Source organism: Triturus cristatus, chromosome 11, assembly GCF_964204655.1.
Source record: "Triturus cristatus chromosome 11, aTriCri1.1, whole genome shotgun sequence".
Classification (NCBI taxonomy): domain Eukaryota; kingdom Metazoa; phylum Chordata; class Amphibia; order Caudata; family Salamandridae; genus Triturus; species Triturus cristatus.
The window spans coordinates 372,542,628-372,557,166 of NC_140594.1; the positions used below are offsets into that span (position 1 = coordinate 372,542,628).

General features: G+C 47.6%; 1 protein-coding gene across 1 annotated transcript in view; it reads right to left on the bottom strand.

Annotated features, from left to right (window-relative positions):
* Nucleotides 1–1,739: 1,739 nt before the first annotated feature.
* Nucleotides 1,740–14,539, bottom strand: part of SNRNP200 (small nuclear ribonucleoprotein U5 subunit 200) — a 468,968-nt gene continuing 456,168 nt past the window's right edge. The window contains exons 40-45 of the mRNA XM_085634342.1: nt 4,751–4,894; nt 4,424–4,600; nt 3,784–3,944; nt 3,523–3,604; nt 2,931–3,023; nt 1,740–2,375 (exon numbers count right to left, since the gene is read on the bottom strand). Coding sequence (XP_085490468.1) covers nt 2,232–2,375; nt 2,931–3,023; nt 3,523–3,604; nt 3,784–3,944; nt 4,424–4,600; nt 4,751–4,894 — 801 coding nt within the window. The 3' untranslated portion in view covers nt 1,740–2,231. The remainder of the gene's footprint in view (nt 2,376–2,930; nt 3,024–3,522; nt 3,605–3,783; nt 3,945–4,423; nt 4,601–4,750; nt 4,895–14,539) is intronic.

Here is a 14,539-nt window from a genome sequence, read left to right on the forward strand (position 1 = left end):
AGCAGTTGAGATATGAGTGTGGGAGGGGGGATAGACCAGTGAGAGAGACGAAGAAAGGAAATATGGGGGTAGAGAAAGGGGGCCTGAGAGAGAAAAAGATTCAGAGAGGAGGGAGGTGATGAGTGAACAGGAAGAATGAAAGGGGAAAGAAAGTAAGGGGTGACGAAGAGAGAGGAATGAAAGTAGGGGGAGAGGCAAGTGACAAACTTTATTTACAACTGCTGCAATAGCTTTGAATGGAAGTTTATTTAAAAACGCTGCACAATATTTATGTAAACAAGCAGGAAGTGGGATAAGGGAGGGGGGTAGGGCACGTCGCGTGCCCTAAGGCGGAGAGAGGCACGCAGGCTGGCAAATGGTGTGCACTTTCGCGGCCGCTTTGATGTTCTCAGTGGCCGCGCAACTCACTGAGGAACATCAAAGCGGCCGCGAAAGTGATCACGCAGGCTGACAAATGGTGCGCGCGCCCAGCGCACATGCACTGTAGCTGGAGGCCTGAAAAAAGCCACTAGTTTGCACTTCCAAAACCCGCTTACTAAAACTCTTGCCAGAGCAGCGCTAAAGCACTGACTCAGGCGAGACCTAAAAACAAAATCAAAGCTCATTTAAATGAATGATTCCGGAGCGCGACAGCTAAGGTTAAAGCGGACCACGCTGGCAAAGAAAAAAAAAACAGTGTAGATGAAAAGTTGCAAGTGAGCCGTGCATTCTGTAAATATGACGCGGCCACCATTACTAATAAAAATATAAAAGCGGGAGAAATCCTTCAAGAAAATAGTGCTCACAATTTGCGGTCAGAAGTCTCTGTCAGAACTTGTGTTTTGGTATAAACTACCCAATGTAAAGAAAGAAGGCGGAGGAAATGAAAATAAAAGATGAATATAAGACCAAATGTGAGTAGCAGAGTCCCAATCACAATTCAGCAGTAAAAAGGGAGGTGGGTGAGGGTGTAAATACACCCAGGGAAGAAAGAGTGGGTCACAGTACGCACAAATGCGCACAGAAATAGTGTGAAAAAACCTTTATTAACATCTTTTAAAGGTGTTTCTGGAAACAGTAGATGGAAATGTAACCCACAATGTCCCACATTTGTTGAGAAAACCAGCAGGTAAGATCAACAACCAGCATGGCGACAGAGTGCATGTGAGGATAACAGCTGAAGACAGCTATCAAAAAATATGAGCCATAACGCTGCAGAAAAGTGTTAAGTGACTGCAATACTAAGGGTAACGTTTTAAGTTCTATTTTTAAAGAAAAATGTAAACAGAGCAAAGTGCAATGCTGATGGTTCTAGGTTTCCTAAAAGTGGAAAAATGAACCAATGACTATCACTGTAGTGCCCCCTCGCATTCGAGCAGCAGCAGTCCAATTCTTTTGCAAGGATGCTTCTTCCTCTCTGCTTCTCTTATTTTTCTTTTTTAAAATATAAACAATCAGCTCTAATGCATTTAAAACTCGTTTCCATTACAAACTGGTTATTCTAAAAATAAATAAAAAAAACAAGGATGTGCGACATACATGGGAATATTCTAGTATGAGAATCACAGGATGGGGAGACTGCAGTCCTTTTACTGAGCTAAAGAGTAGAATCTGAGGACTAAGATTACTTGGAGAGAAGGGCACACTGGAGTTTCAGTCTCACATCCACATAGCCAGCCCACCAAGCCCATCACCCTGTTACTCTGTGCGCCAAGTGGACAGTTTAACTCCAGCATATTGATCAATGAAACAGTAACAGATTTTATTCATAGATGTTGAATTAATTTTATTGAGCTGGACACAGGACATGAAATCTGGTAGTCAGATTTGCCCTGCATCATATAAAAATCTCAAAGCTGTACAAGAGTCTGCATTTTTCCAAAACCGGCTTGGAATTCTTTCCTTTCTCCTACATTTATGTCCAGATTGTCTGCCTTCAGAGAAATGTGCTGGTTGGTCAAACGGTGCTCCAAAAATTAGGACGATGTGCAAGTGACGAGTAGATGGTCTCTGGCAGTCAGACTGACGCATGTTAGTGGAGAAACACACTAAACCATCTTAGATTTAGCTGTGGTACTTCAAATGTCTTCAGTTCACAGCAACCAAGAAGTTCTGCCACACGAGAGGAAGCCTTAAATAAGGCCACTGATCTGTATAGGGTTAGAGGCAGCGAGTCCTTGCTTCTATTCCTCGAGGGAAGAATTCACCATTATGGCATGCTCACTGCACCCATTTCAGTTTTTTTGTCTCCCTCAGTCTGAGTCGCTTTCACTCTCTGCTTCTTTCACATCCACACTGAACTTGTACTCCTGGTCGCAGCCCATGTAGGCATCACTCATAAAGTACAGGGTATAGTTGTGTGTGCCAGTAGCAGGAGCCACAAAATCCAGTTTAACCTACAAGGTAACAAAACAAAAATATTACAGTATATAAGGAGGCACTTGAAACAAATTGTGTCCTTGAAGCATAAAGAAGATATGTACGAGCAATTATATGACGGGCAAATCAGGCCTTTCATTCAACGCTTATTAAAAATAGACCATTCTGTAACTAGATTTCCTCTTCAAACGTCATTGTGGAAGTTATTAGGTTCTGCCGATACTCACTGTCAGATTCCCATTTAGATCTCAAAATACCTAATCTGGCCCGAGTAAACTCTGGAGGTAACATGGACGCTCAAGGTGTCTGTTCTGCAGTGGAAATCCCTTCTGTGGCTCATTCAAAGCCTCAGTATCCTCAAACCTTTGTCAGGGAATTCAGACCTCTCTTTCTTGTCATCCCAGTTCTCCCCGCCACTATGCCATGAATAATTGAGCACCATAAAAATATGGGAATAGTAACACCTTTCATATAAAGTGTTTATAAAAAGCAAGACCGAGGAATTAAGAGCTATATAAAATCCAATTTATTTTATTAAGTACCACCAGTCTTCTGTCCTGCTCAAAACTCACCTTTGCTTTCTGCTGCAGGGTAAGCCTTTTGATGGAAATCAGACTGTTGGATTTAGCATCTCCAATAACGACCCACCAGCCCTCCTCACGTTTCTGAAAAGAAAATATAAAAAGAATCCATGAACTAAGTATCCTGTCTGCACATCTGACGACCATATGTCCCTCCTCTTCCATGCTCATCTCCTCTGAATAGCCCAAATCTCTGTACGTGTCTCTCCTCCCCCTCCTTACATCACCCATGATACATTTCTTTTAACTTTTACCCTAAGCCTCAGTTTGCCTCTTCCGCTCCATAGTTTTCCTCTCCTAAATACCCTTGCTACATAGCTCTGCTCAACATCCATGTGCTTCTGCATGCCATTCTGTACCTATTACACCCCCTTCCCTCTCCATGCGCCAAGCTACGCCACAGGCACTCCCCATTTTTTCAACCTTAAGTCCTTTTAGATGATGCCCCTGCCCTTTCTTGTTTTCCTAGAATATCTGCTCTTCATTTAAATCTTGTTGGCTTTCACCTAAGTTGTCTTATCACTGAGGTTCATTCACCAAAGAACATTTTAAGTCTATGGTAATGCAATTTCTGGGGACTTACCTGAGGGAAGAGTGGAGCAATCACAGGCCCCGTGACTTCTTCCTCTCGCTCCAATTGAACCAGCACTACCACCGGCCCTCCACTAAGACAGAAGAGACAAGAGAGTTAGGTATCAGCAGAACCCCCAGCCCACCCAACATCACTGAGACAAAAACATTTTGGGAAGAGATGTCTTCTCTGGACAGAAAAATAAAGTCTCAGTGATCCTCCCAGCACCCTTCCCAATCTCCACAGCAGACTCCCTCTCTCTAATAATTATACCTGCAGATAGATTCCTTTTCTGCCACTTCATAGGAGAGCTCGATATTGGGGTAGCGGTTACAGAACCTAGCCACATCTGCAATTTGGGCATCTGAGAGCTGTAGCAGTTCATTACGGTCATCATCCTCCATCTCCATGATATCAAACACACTTTCCACCCCCTGCATGGGAATAATGGACAGAAGTCAGTAGGCAATACAGGATGGATGGACGAACATACACAAGAGACAACCAAGAAATGGTTGTTAACGGTCATCAGGAGATGGAGACAAAAGGGGAACACAAATAGGCACAAATAGGCAAAAAGGAACCAAAGGACAGGCAGATGGACCCGAGATACACTAAGCAACAGACATGAAGGTACAGATTAACGTGAGCATACTAAGGGGCCAGAGGAAGATGGGACAAAAGGGCAGACAGACAAAAGAAAGCAACAAGGCATGAACAGAAAAAAAAGAGTGCAGGAAGACGAAATATGGAACGTAGAGACTCAGAGAAAGGGGAGTCAAGAGATTAATGGACAAAAGAGAAATGCTTACGAACTAAGGGGGGATACCAATAACCTGTCGGTATGGCATAATTGGTTTGACAGGCACTGGCACTCTTAGACCTTACCCAAAGGCCAAGTGCTCGCTCTTACCCTTTCAGTGCAACGCTTGATGTGCTCCCCTGTGAAGTATGGAAGCTGTTTGAGGTAGGAATCCTTTGACCACATTGCCTGAGTCACCATTTGTGCCAGTTCCATTGCAGCCAGAGCTGGACTTAGCCAGCCATTGCTGGAGAGTACATCTACGCATGCCTGAATGAGCCGGATTGCCTGGAGAGAGGGAGAGAGAGAGATGGGGCAGATGGAAGGCGAAACTCATTGCAGGTAAGCACAAATCAAATCCAAATGACACATTTAAGTCAAGCTAATGCCAGATTCTTAAACTAACCACTCCTGTGCCTTTAAGTGGTGTTCACGTACCTTGCCAAGAATTTCCTCAGTGTCAGACTGCAACTCTGCGCTCAGCTGCATGCGGGACAGGTGAGATTGAAGTAGGAGATTTGTCTTCACATGAGGGTCATTAAACCTGGGATTGTTCAATTTGTGAGGCACTTTCTGGGCCAACTGGAATGATATACAAAGGGGCAATGAATGTACAAGAATGAAAGTAAACGCAACAGCACAGATCATTTATTTACTGTACAAGACAGCCTTGCATAGGTGTAAAAAGTAAGAAACTGACAGGATCATTAAGTCACAAATGGTCCATGATTCAAGCTCTCATATCAGGAAATATTCGACAAACTGGCATTCTGTGAGATAATGAGTGAGACTGATTGATAGATTCCGACTTGAGGACATTAACGCTGCAGGACTACAATTCATGAGACTAGAACAAGATTGCTTAGAAAACAAGAGTCCACAAGTGTACCCAACAACATCAACTGAGGAAAAACATTGCTCCTGTACTCAAGTCTAGTCCGTGCACCACAAATCCAATAGGCAGACGTTTACAGGGAAACCATGTCTGGAGGCCACATATATTAAGCCTTACACTAGACTGTGATTAGACAGGAAACAAGTACAAATCCTTGAGAAATTAGAGTGATATTCTCACCTACAATAAGTTGCAAAAATCTGCTCAGGAAAATAAGTAGCAATATATAGTATATAAGGTGCATGTTTTACCAGCTTGGTCATATGCAAGCCAGAAAATATCGACAATGCATGAAGCTTAGGAAAGGGAGCATATGCATTGAATTTCATTCACAGAAAACAAATATCATGTAATTAGTCACACCTCGGCCTACTACTGTAGCCGGTGTCAACATTTTGGATTACTACACTGAGGGGCGTGGAAAACGCTTTAAATGGGTGCCACCATCTGACGCTCTTGTGAAATATATTCAGTCAATATAACGAAAAGTTTCTTACCTGTCGGTGTAGTTTTGCAGCTTGAAGATCTTTCTGGATTCACTATGCTGTGCATTATTCCGCGATCTTGTGGTTGGGTCCGGATTCGTAGTCTTTTCTTTGTTTTTTTTTGTTTTTTTTTTGTAGCCCAGGTGGGCGTCGACGTCCACCATTTGGTGCACCTCCCGTGACGTCGTCGTGCTTCCTGCGGAAGTCCCACCTTTGGGGCGCCATCTTCGGGTTCTTTTTTCCCTGTTTTTTTTTTTTTTTTTTTTTTTTTTTAACCCTAGGCGATTGATTAATCCTTTTGTCCATATTTCTGTACGTATCCACTTTTTTGATCCTATCCATTTCACCCCCTCTTCCTCCAGCCTCATCTTCCTGGCGGAGGTGGGTGGGTTCGCTAGTGAATCCAGAAAGATCTTCAAGCTGCAAAACTACACCGACAGGTAAGAAACTTTTCGTTTTGCAGCGTGAATCTTTCTGGATTCACTATGCTGTGCATAGATTTTGTAGCGGTTTTCCTATTTTTGTGGTGGCTGGGTGGAAGATGATCGCTGGTCGTTGAAAATGTGTTGTAGCACCTTCTGTCCGACCTGTGCTTCCTTATTCATTTGAATGTCCACGCAGTAGTGCTTTGTGAACGTGTGCACAGATGCCCAAGTTGCTGCGAGACAAATGTCTTGGATGGGCGTGTTTGCCAGGAAGGCAACTGTGGCCCCCTTCTTCCTTGTGGAGTGAGCTTGTGGCCCCTCCGTTAGCTCCTGTCCAGCCTGTTTGTGACAGAATTGGATAGTGAGGGCAATCCACCTAGCGATGGTGCCCTTGGTCACTGGTCTACCCATGAAGCTAGTAGCAAAGGACACAAACAGCTGCTTCGACTTCCTGAGTTCTTTGGTTCTTTCAATGTAGTGCATCACCGCTCTTCTGGCATCGAGGGTGTGCAGGGCCTTTTCTGCATTTGTAGTCGGGTTTTGGAAGAAACTCGGTATCTGTATACTCTGATTCATGTGAAACGCCGACACTACCTTGGGCATGAAGTGTGGGTCCGTCCTCAGGACTACCCTGTCCTTGTGAATTTGAATGTAGGGCTCCTGTAGCGTTAGTGCTTGAAGCTCGCTCACTCTGCGTAGTGAGGTTATGGCCACTAGAAAGGCAGTCTTCATCGTCAACATTTGTAGATTGGCCTTGTGAATGGGTTCAAACGGCGCCTTCATGAGCTCCGTCAGAACCACGTTTAAATTCCATGCCGGCGGCGGCAACCTTTTCGGGGGTGCCATTCTTTTGGCTCCCTCCATGAATCTCTTCACCACCTGCGAGCTGAAGAAACTTCCACCCTTCTCACCTCTGGTGTAGGCAACGATCGCTGCTAGGTGCACCCTTAGGGAGCTCGAGCAGAGGTTACTCTTTAGAAGGTGTGTGAGGTACCTCAGCACCGTTGAGTCTCTTGTCATTCTGTTGTGCAGGCCCTTCTTCCTGCACCACACCGTGAATCTCTTCCACTTTGCGCTGTAGCACTTTCTTGTAGTAGGTTTCCTTGCCTCCCGTAGCACTCGCATAGTGCTCTGAGGTAACCTTAGGTGTGCGAACTCTAGGTCTTCAGGAGCCATGCTGCTAGGTTGAGGGTCTCTGGCTCTGGGTGCAGGACCTCCCCGTTTTGCATTGAGAGCAGGTCTTTTCTTCGCTCGAACCTGTACGGATTGCCTTGCGCCATTTCTTGAATCTGTGAGAACCATGTCTGCCTCGCCCACTGTGGGGCCACCAGGATCAGAGTCATGTTGCTGGTTCTGCACTTGTCGAGCACTCTGTGCAACAGGGGTATCGGTGGAAAGGCGTAGGCAAATGTCCTCGACCAGCTTATCCATAGGGCATTTCCCTTGGATTGCTGATCTGGTTGCCTGGACGCGAAGCTTTGGCATTTTGCATTGTGGCGTGTTGCAAAAAGGTCTATTGTGGGAGTCCCCCATCTCCGGAAGAGTTTCTCCGTTTCCTGGCCATTGATCTCCCACTCGTGCGATGCTGAGGTCTGCCTGCTCAGCCAGTCTGCCTCCACATTGTCCTTCGGTAGGTGAATTGCCAGTAGATCTATCCTGAGAGGTATGGCCCATCTCCAAATCTCCTGAGCTAGGGATGAGAGGGGAAACGACTGTGTCCCCCCTTGTTTGTTGATGTAGAACATCGCCGTGGTGTTGTCTGTCTGCACCAACACCCTCTGCCCGCACAGGTGTCTCTGGAATGCCTTCAGGGCTAGCAGTATTGTTTTCAACTCGAGGTAGTTGATGTGGCGGACCGCGTCTGCCGGAGCCCATAGACCCCTCACTCTGAGGTTGTCCATGTGCGCTCCCCATCCCATCTGCGATGCGTCCGTGGTAATGGTCACTGTTGGGCTTGGTGGTGTCAGGCTTCTCCCTGTTGTTATGTTGTCTCTGTTCCACCAAGTTATCTCCTCCTGCACTGCGTGCGTAACAACCACTAGATCCTCCCAACTTCCGTTTGCTTGTGACCATTGCTGTTGCAGCCATTCCTGGAATGGTCTCATGTGCAGGCGTACATTCGGCACCAGCTGGATACAGGACGCCATCATCCCCATCATCTTGCTCACCGCCCTCACTGTCAGAGCTCGCCCCTTCTGGTAGAGCTGCGTCTCCTTCAGTAGGGCATCTGTCCTCCTGTCGCTGGGCACTACTGTACTGTTGAGGGAGTTGATCTGTGCCCCCAGGAAAATCTTTACCTGCTCCGGTTCCAGCGATGATTTTCCCCAGTGGATGGAAAATCCCAGATTTGTGAGGGTGTCCGTTACGCGTTTTGCGTGCCTCTCGCACTTCTCGCGTGAGTTTGCCTTGACCAGCCAGTCGTCCAAGTAGGGGTATACGTGTATGCCCTGCTTTCGTAGGTGTGCCGCTACCGCCGACAGGCATTTTGTAAAGACCCTTGGCGCTGATTTTAATCCGAAGGCCAGGGTTGTGAACTGGTAGTGTTCCTGTTCGATGTTGAATCTTAGAAGGCCCTTGTGCCTTCTGTTTATTGGGATGTGAAGGTAGGCATCCTTGAGGTCCACGGTGACCATGAAGTCCCCTTCTCTTATCTGTGGCAGTACCTCCTGCAGTGAAGTCATTTTGAACCTTTGTGTTTTGACGAACTTGTTTAGGTACCGGAGGTCCAGTATGGGTCTGAGGTCTCCGTCTACCTTCGGAACCACGAAGTAGTTTGAGTAGACCCCTTTGTTGCGTTCCCTGAACGGCACTGTCTCTATGGCTCCCTTTTGCAGGAGTTTCCGTGTTTCTTCTCTGAGTATTGCCAGTTCTTGGGCCGATCTCTGTCTTTCCTTCGGCTTTCTGTTTTGAGGTCTTTTCTCCAAGTCTACGCAGTATCCGTACTGCACGATGTTCCCTATCCACTTGTCTGTGGTTATGCGCCGCCACTCCTGAAGGTAGAACCTCAGCCTTCCGCCTACCGGTGACGTATGCTCGTAGGTTCTTGGATCTTCTCTTCCCCCTGATGACACCTTTTTGCGCCTCACCCTTGGGGGCCTGACGAGGGTGGGCGTCTTCTTGCGTGCTGAGTCACTTCGAGGAGGGCTGATCGCCCCCTCTCCTCCTTTGGCCACGTCCGTTCCCTCTCCCTCGAAAGGACTGGCCCCGAGGTTGATATTGCCAGCTTTGCTTCTGCTGACTTTGTCCGTGACCTTCGCCCTGCTGACCTTGTTGGAACGCCTGGTGCGACGTCCCCTGTTGGCTTCCACCCCTACCGTAGGGTCTCCTCGAGGGATTTCCTCGTCTCATTCCCCTCAGCTGCAGGGCCCCCATGGACCTCGCTGTCTCGTTCTCCTTCTTGAGCTGGGTGAGCTTCTCGTCCACCGTTGCTCCGAACAGTGTCTCTCCGTTGAAGGGAGTGCCCAGGATGTTGTTCTGCACTTCCGGTTTGAATCCCGAGATTCTTAGCCATGCATGCCTCCTTTCTGTGACCCCTATGGCCATGAGTCTTGCTGAAGTCTCTGCCCCATCCAACGCCGTCTTTATACAGGAGTTGGCGATGTTCTTGCCTTCATCTACCAGGTGAGAGGCTCTCTGGCGGTATTCTTCGGGGAGGTGCTTTACTAGCTCCCCCATTTCATCCCAGTGTTGGTACTGGTGTCTATTTAGGAGTGCATTTGAATTCGCCATGCGCCAGTGCATTGCGGCGTTCCTCTCGACCTTTCTGCCTGTGAGGTCGATTCTCCTGCTCTCTTTATCTGGAGGTGGGCCCGAGGTTGCTGGCACGTTGGCCCTTCTCCTGGCTGTGGAGGCAATGATGGAGTCTGCGGTGACGCTACCCTTGATGTAAGGTGGGTCCAGGGAGGAGTGTTTATACTTTTTCTCTGTCCTGGGCGTGATCGACCGACAGGTGGCAGGCTCCTTGAAGGCTTCTCTCCCCTGGTTCATCACGCTTTGTAGCATGGGGAGGAACTGGCTCCTAGTCTGGATGGGGAGCAGTGTTTCGACGAGAAAATCTGCTTTCGGCCTCTCCTCGTCGAGCTTGACGCCGAAGGCCATTGCTGCGCTCTTCACCACCATATTGTACACCCCGATGTCGTCTGGTGGCGAAGGCCTCGAGGGGTACGTGTCCACGGCCTCCTCCGGGTTTTCGGTGTCGAGATCTTGCCATTCGACGTCGTTGCCGGTAGATGTCGCCGATTCGAAGAACGATTGTTGGTCTTCTTCCTCGGCTTCTTCCTCATAATAGGGCTCCTCTTCCTCTTCGAGGTCCCTTGTCAGCCCTTCGGCGTCGAACTCCTCCTCGACTTCGACGACGTCCGCCGCTGAAACCGTTGGAATCTTGAATTCCTTCATCCTGGCGTCGAACTCCTTCTTCCTGTGAAGGATGTTCTCCATTTCGGCCTCGAGCCGCCTCTTCTTTTTCTCCATTTCGGAGATGCTTTCGGCGTCGACCGCGAGCCTTTTCGATGAAACTTGCGTCGACGTCGAACGTTCTTTCTGCGTCGATCGGCCCGTTTCATGGGATGATTTCGACGACCCTTGCCTTTCGGCGTCTTTCTGCGCCAGGGAGTCCTTTTGTAAGGATCCGCTGGGCCTTTTGTCCGAAGTTCCCCCTTTGGACGTCAAAGTTTTCGGCGCCGGGGCTCCCTTCGTGGACCTTGACTCAGTTTTTCTCGAGTCACCCTCGTGTTTTCGAGGTGTTTTTTGATTTGCGCTCGACGATTCTCTTACCTCGTCTTCTTTCTTCTTGTCGGTCTCTACGACCGTGAAGTTTTCGGCTGCCTCGGCGACGTTGTCCTCGTCGTCCGTGTCGAGGCCCAGCGCGTAGAGTGTCGGGGGTTTTCCTTGGCCCTCCATGTTGGCGTTGGCTCTCCTCTGCCTCTCTCTCACCCTGAGTGTCTTCGGCGCGAAGACTGAGCAGGCGTTGCAGTCGATACTCTGATGATCCACCGGTAGGCAGAGGTTGCAGACCGGATGCAGGTCTTTCTGCGCGAACTTGTGGTGGCAGTTTGGGCAGAACTTGAATGGCGTCTTGTCCATTTCGCTCAGGGTCTCTGAGCGTGCATTCTCCAAGGTTGTCGAAGAAAAAGGCTCGCTGGTCTTCTTTCTTCGCGTTCCTGTCGAAATCTGTTCTTTCCTGATGTCTTCTCTTGATTCTATCGATGAAACTCGCTTTTCTTCCTTCTTCCTCCGAGTGAACTTCTGGAGCTTCCCGATGACGATCCAGACCCAACGGCGGAAAAAAGAATCTGAAGATGGCGCCCCAAAGGTGGGACTTCCGCAGGAAGCACGACGACGTCACGGGAGGTGCACCAAATGGTGGACGTCGACGCCCACCTGGGCTACAAAAAAAAAAAAAAAAAAAACAAAGAAAAGACTACGAATCCGGACCCAACCACAAGATTGCGGAATAATGCACAGCATAGTGAATCCAGAAAGATTCACGCTGCAAAACTCAGTGTTGTTGACCTAACAGGGAGTTCCCCATCCTTTATCCAGAAGATGCATACAGGAAATCCGAGGCAAAGAAAAAATGAGACACGAAGTAGGATACTCTGGTAAAAATTAGGTTTGCCCGCAGCAGAACATATTAATGGTAAATTATTTCAGTTTCCTACATTCCCAGCTGAGCAGCCATTACACCATTTCAATGAGTAACAAGCATTGGCAAAGCCAATAGGTCTTGCCTTTGGGGCCTTATAAGTGTTTAGACAGAGCTATTGGCTGTGTTAACGTTTTTAATATGTGTTGTAGAGCATTGTGAATGTTGTGCAGCATGTTTAAAAGTTATAAGTTATAATAAAAAAAGTGTTATAACCATTTTTGTCACCTTATATATAACCTAGAAAACATTATAAAGAACTGAAGTACCCTAATAAAAAACAGAATTAACACCAAAAATGTGTTCTCGTTTTTTTGTTTATGCAAAGCTGTCAATTTTTCCCCGCCTGTTCTAATGCTTTTTTGTTATAGTTTTTATTGTTAGGTGGGGGCAGCTCATCATAGTAACACAACATAACGTGAATTTGTAAAGCGCACTTTCACTTGCAAAGGGGCATCTTGGCGCGGAATAAAAAACGTTTATTGGTTACCCAACTCAATAGTACTCATTTTCTCGACCTCAGAAAGGATGAAAGGCTGAGAGAATTTGCCGGGATTTGGACTTGTGACCATGAGGTCGCACACAGTCCCCAGCAGTGAGCACAAATACATGTAAAACCCGAGAAACATCGTGTAAGTTGAGCACAGTGCATGTGTGTATAGCACAGAGTAAGTGCAGAACACAGAATATACACCACACATGGAGCACATGGCAATATGTTGTAAAATATATGCACAGCAGAGTTCACAGTAGGGCTCTGTTGTGGCAATACTTAGCGCTTAGTGTACGCAAAGCGCGGGGTAGAAAGGGTGCATGTAAAACACAGGTAAGAAGGTGGTAGATGTACAACACCGAGACCACAGAACAAGGCAGGCCACGAAACACAAGGTAGTAGTATATTGCACAGAAAACATGCCGAGCACAAGGCAGGCGCACACAACTGCCACACAGCACAGAGTACACGTACAGCATGCAAGGTTGATATGGAAGTCATTCAGGTGGAAGTAGCGTGTTTAAAAAGGGTGAAAAGACATAGAAACATCCGAGTACATGTAAATCAAGTACCAGTAGAAGAGAGTACACACAGTTAAGCACACAACACAAGGTAAACGCTGAGCACGTGCTACATGTACAAAACCGAGGACACAATGGGTGAAGGAATGAGTGAGCATGGAGTAAGTTAGTATGATGGGGGAGAAAGGGATGAGTGGATCTTAGTGGAAGAGAGCTGGGGATGAACGAGGGTAAGAAGGGGTGATTGATGGCTGGTGGAACAGGGAATGGAGAGTAAAGAGGGTGAAGGTGAAGGAAGGAATGGGTGGGTGTGGCTATGAAGGATATGGGGAGGTGGTAAAGGAGGAGATGAGGGATGAGGAATGAGGGAGGCGAAGTAGGGCGGTGAGGATGGGACGGGTAGTAAAAGGAGGGGGTAAATGCATGAGGGGAGGGGCGTGGAAGTGAGATGGGGACCAAGTGAGGGTTGTGGAGGCAAGATAGGACTCAAGCAAAGAATTGGAGTGTCTGGGGCAAATAAGTACAGGAGGGCAGCGAAAGGGAGTGCGGGAGGGAATGTGTGGAAGGGAGTTAGAATACATTTTCAGGGTGAGGGGTAAAAGGGTAGTGTGGAGTGGTTTCATAGAAGCGACGTGGGAGGGCAAGTTAGGGGCTGTGAAGTGGGCTAGGAAAGCATCTACAGCTGTGGAGGTGAGAGAGAACTTAGGGGAACAGAGGGAAGCCGAGGGGTGGCAAGGCAGAGCCAAGGTAGGAATTTGTGAACAGAAGTAAAGACTGAGTTAACATGAGTGGGCAGAAGGAGTGAGGGGAAGGCGTATGGGGGCATTAATTGAAGATGTAAAGGGATATCAAACCGAGAAAAGAGGTGGAAGTGAGAGAATACGGATGTGAAACTGCTGGAGAAGGTCGATAGGCTGCGGGTGGCGGAAGAAGAGGAGGGAGGCAGGGTCAGAGAGGAGAGGTGGGGAGTGAAAAAACACAAGCGCGGCCGCTAAACTGAAAGCGACCACGCTATGTTTAATGATCTACGACGAGGAATGCAACTGGCACCCTGCACGCCGCTGCTCGCTCCCAACAACTGGATGCCGTGGGAGGGAGGTGGGGAGTGAAAAAAACAAGCGCTGTGTTTAATGATCCACGACAAGCAATGCAGCTGGCACACCCGTGTGCCGCTGTTCGCACCCGACTGCTGGATGCTGTGGGAGTGAACTTTTACAGAAAAGGTGGGGCATGCACCCGCCTTTGGCCAATTGCGTGCTTTCATTATTGAAAGCCACACGCAAAAGGTCAATAGAATGTGTGGAAGTTGAAAAACCACACAGACAAGTTTGGAGAAAGTCTGAAGTGATTCCGAGAGGCCTCCCCAAAGAGCAGCGCAAGCGCGCTGCGCTAGGCTCGACCTAAAAATTTATGGATTTAGATAAAGTCTCCGTTAATACATTCAATTTTCATGTAGAACTAAATGTCCATTTGTTTTCTTTTGAATCTTACTCTTGAACGATTTGAGAATGAAATGAATCGGATTATGGTAAAGACAGGATATCACAGTTTTCCAGCACAGCCCCTTTCACAGATTCAGAGGTCCAATGGACAGTCCTCAAATTTCAAATGTTTTCCACATGCACATAGGAATTGGTCTGGCAAAGACTTTCTGAAAGTATTAACATCGTTAACTTTTTATAGACCCCAATCCCCCCCCCCAAAAAAACCCTGCTACTACTAGTAGTTCAATTAAAATTCTCTCCTCTCACTCGGCCTCTCAAA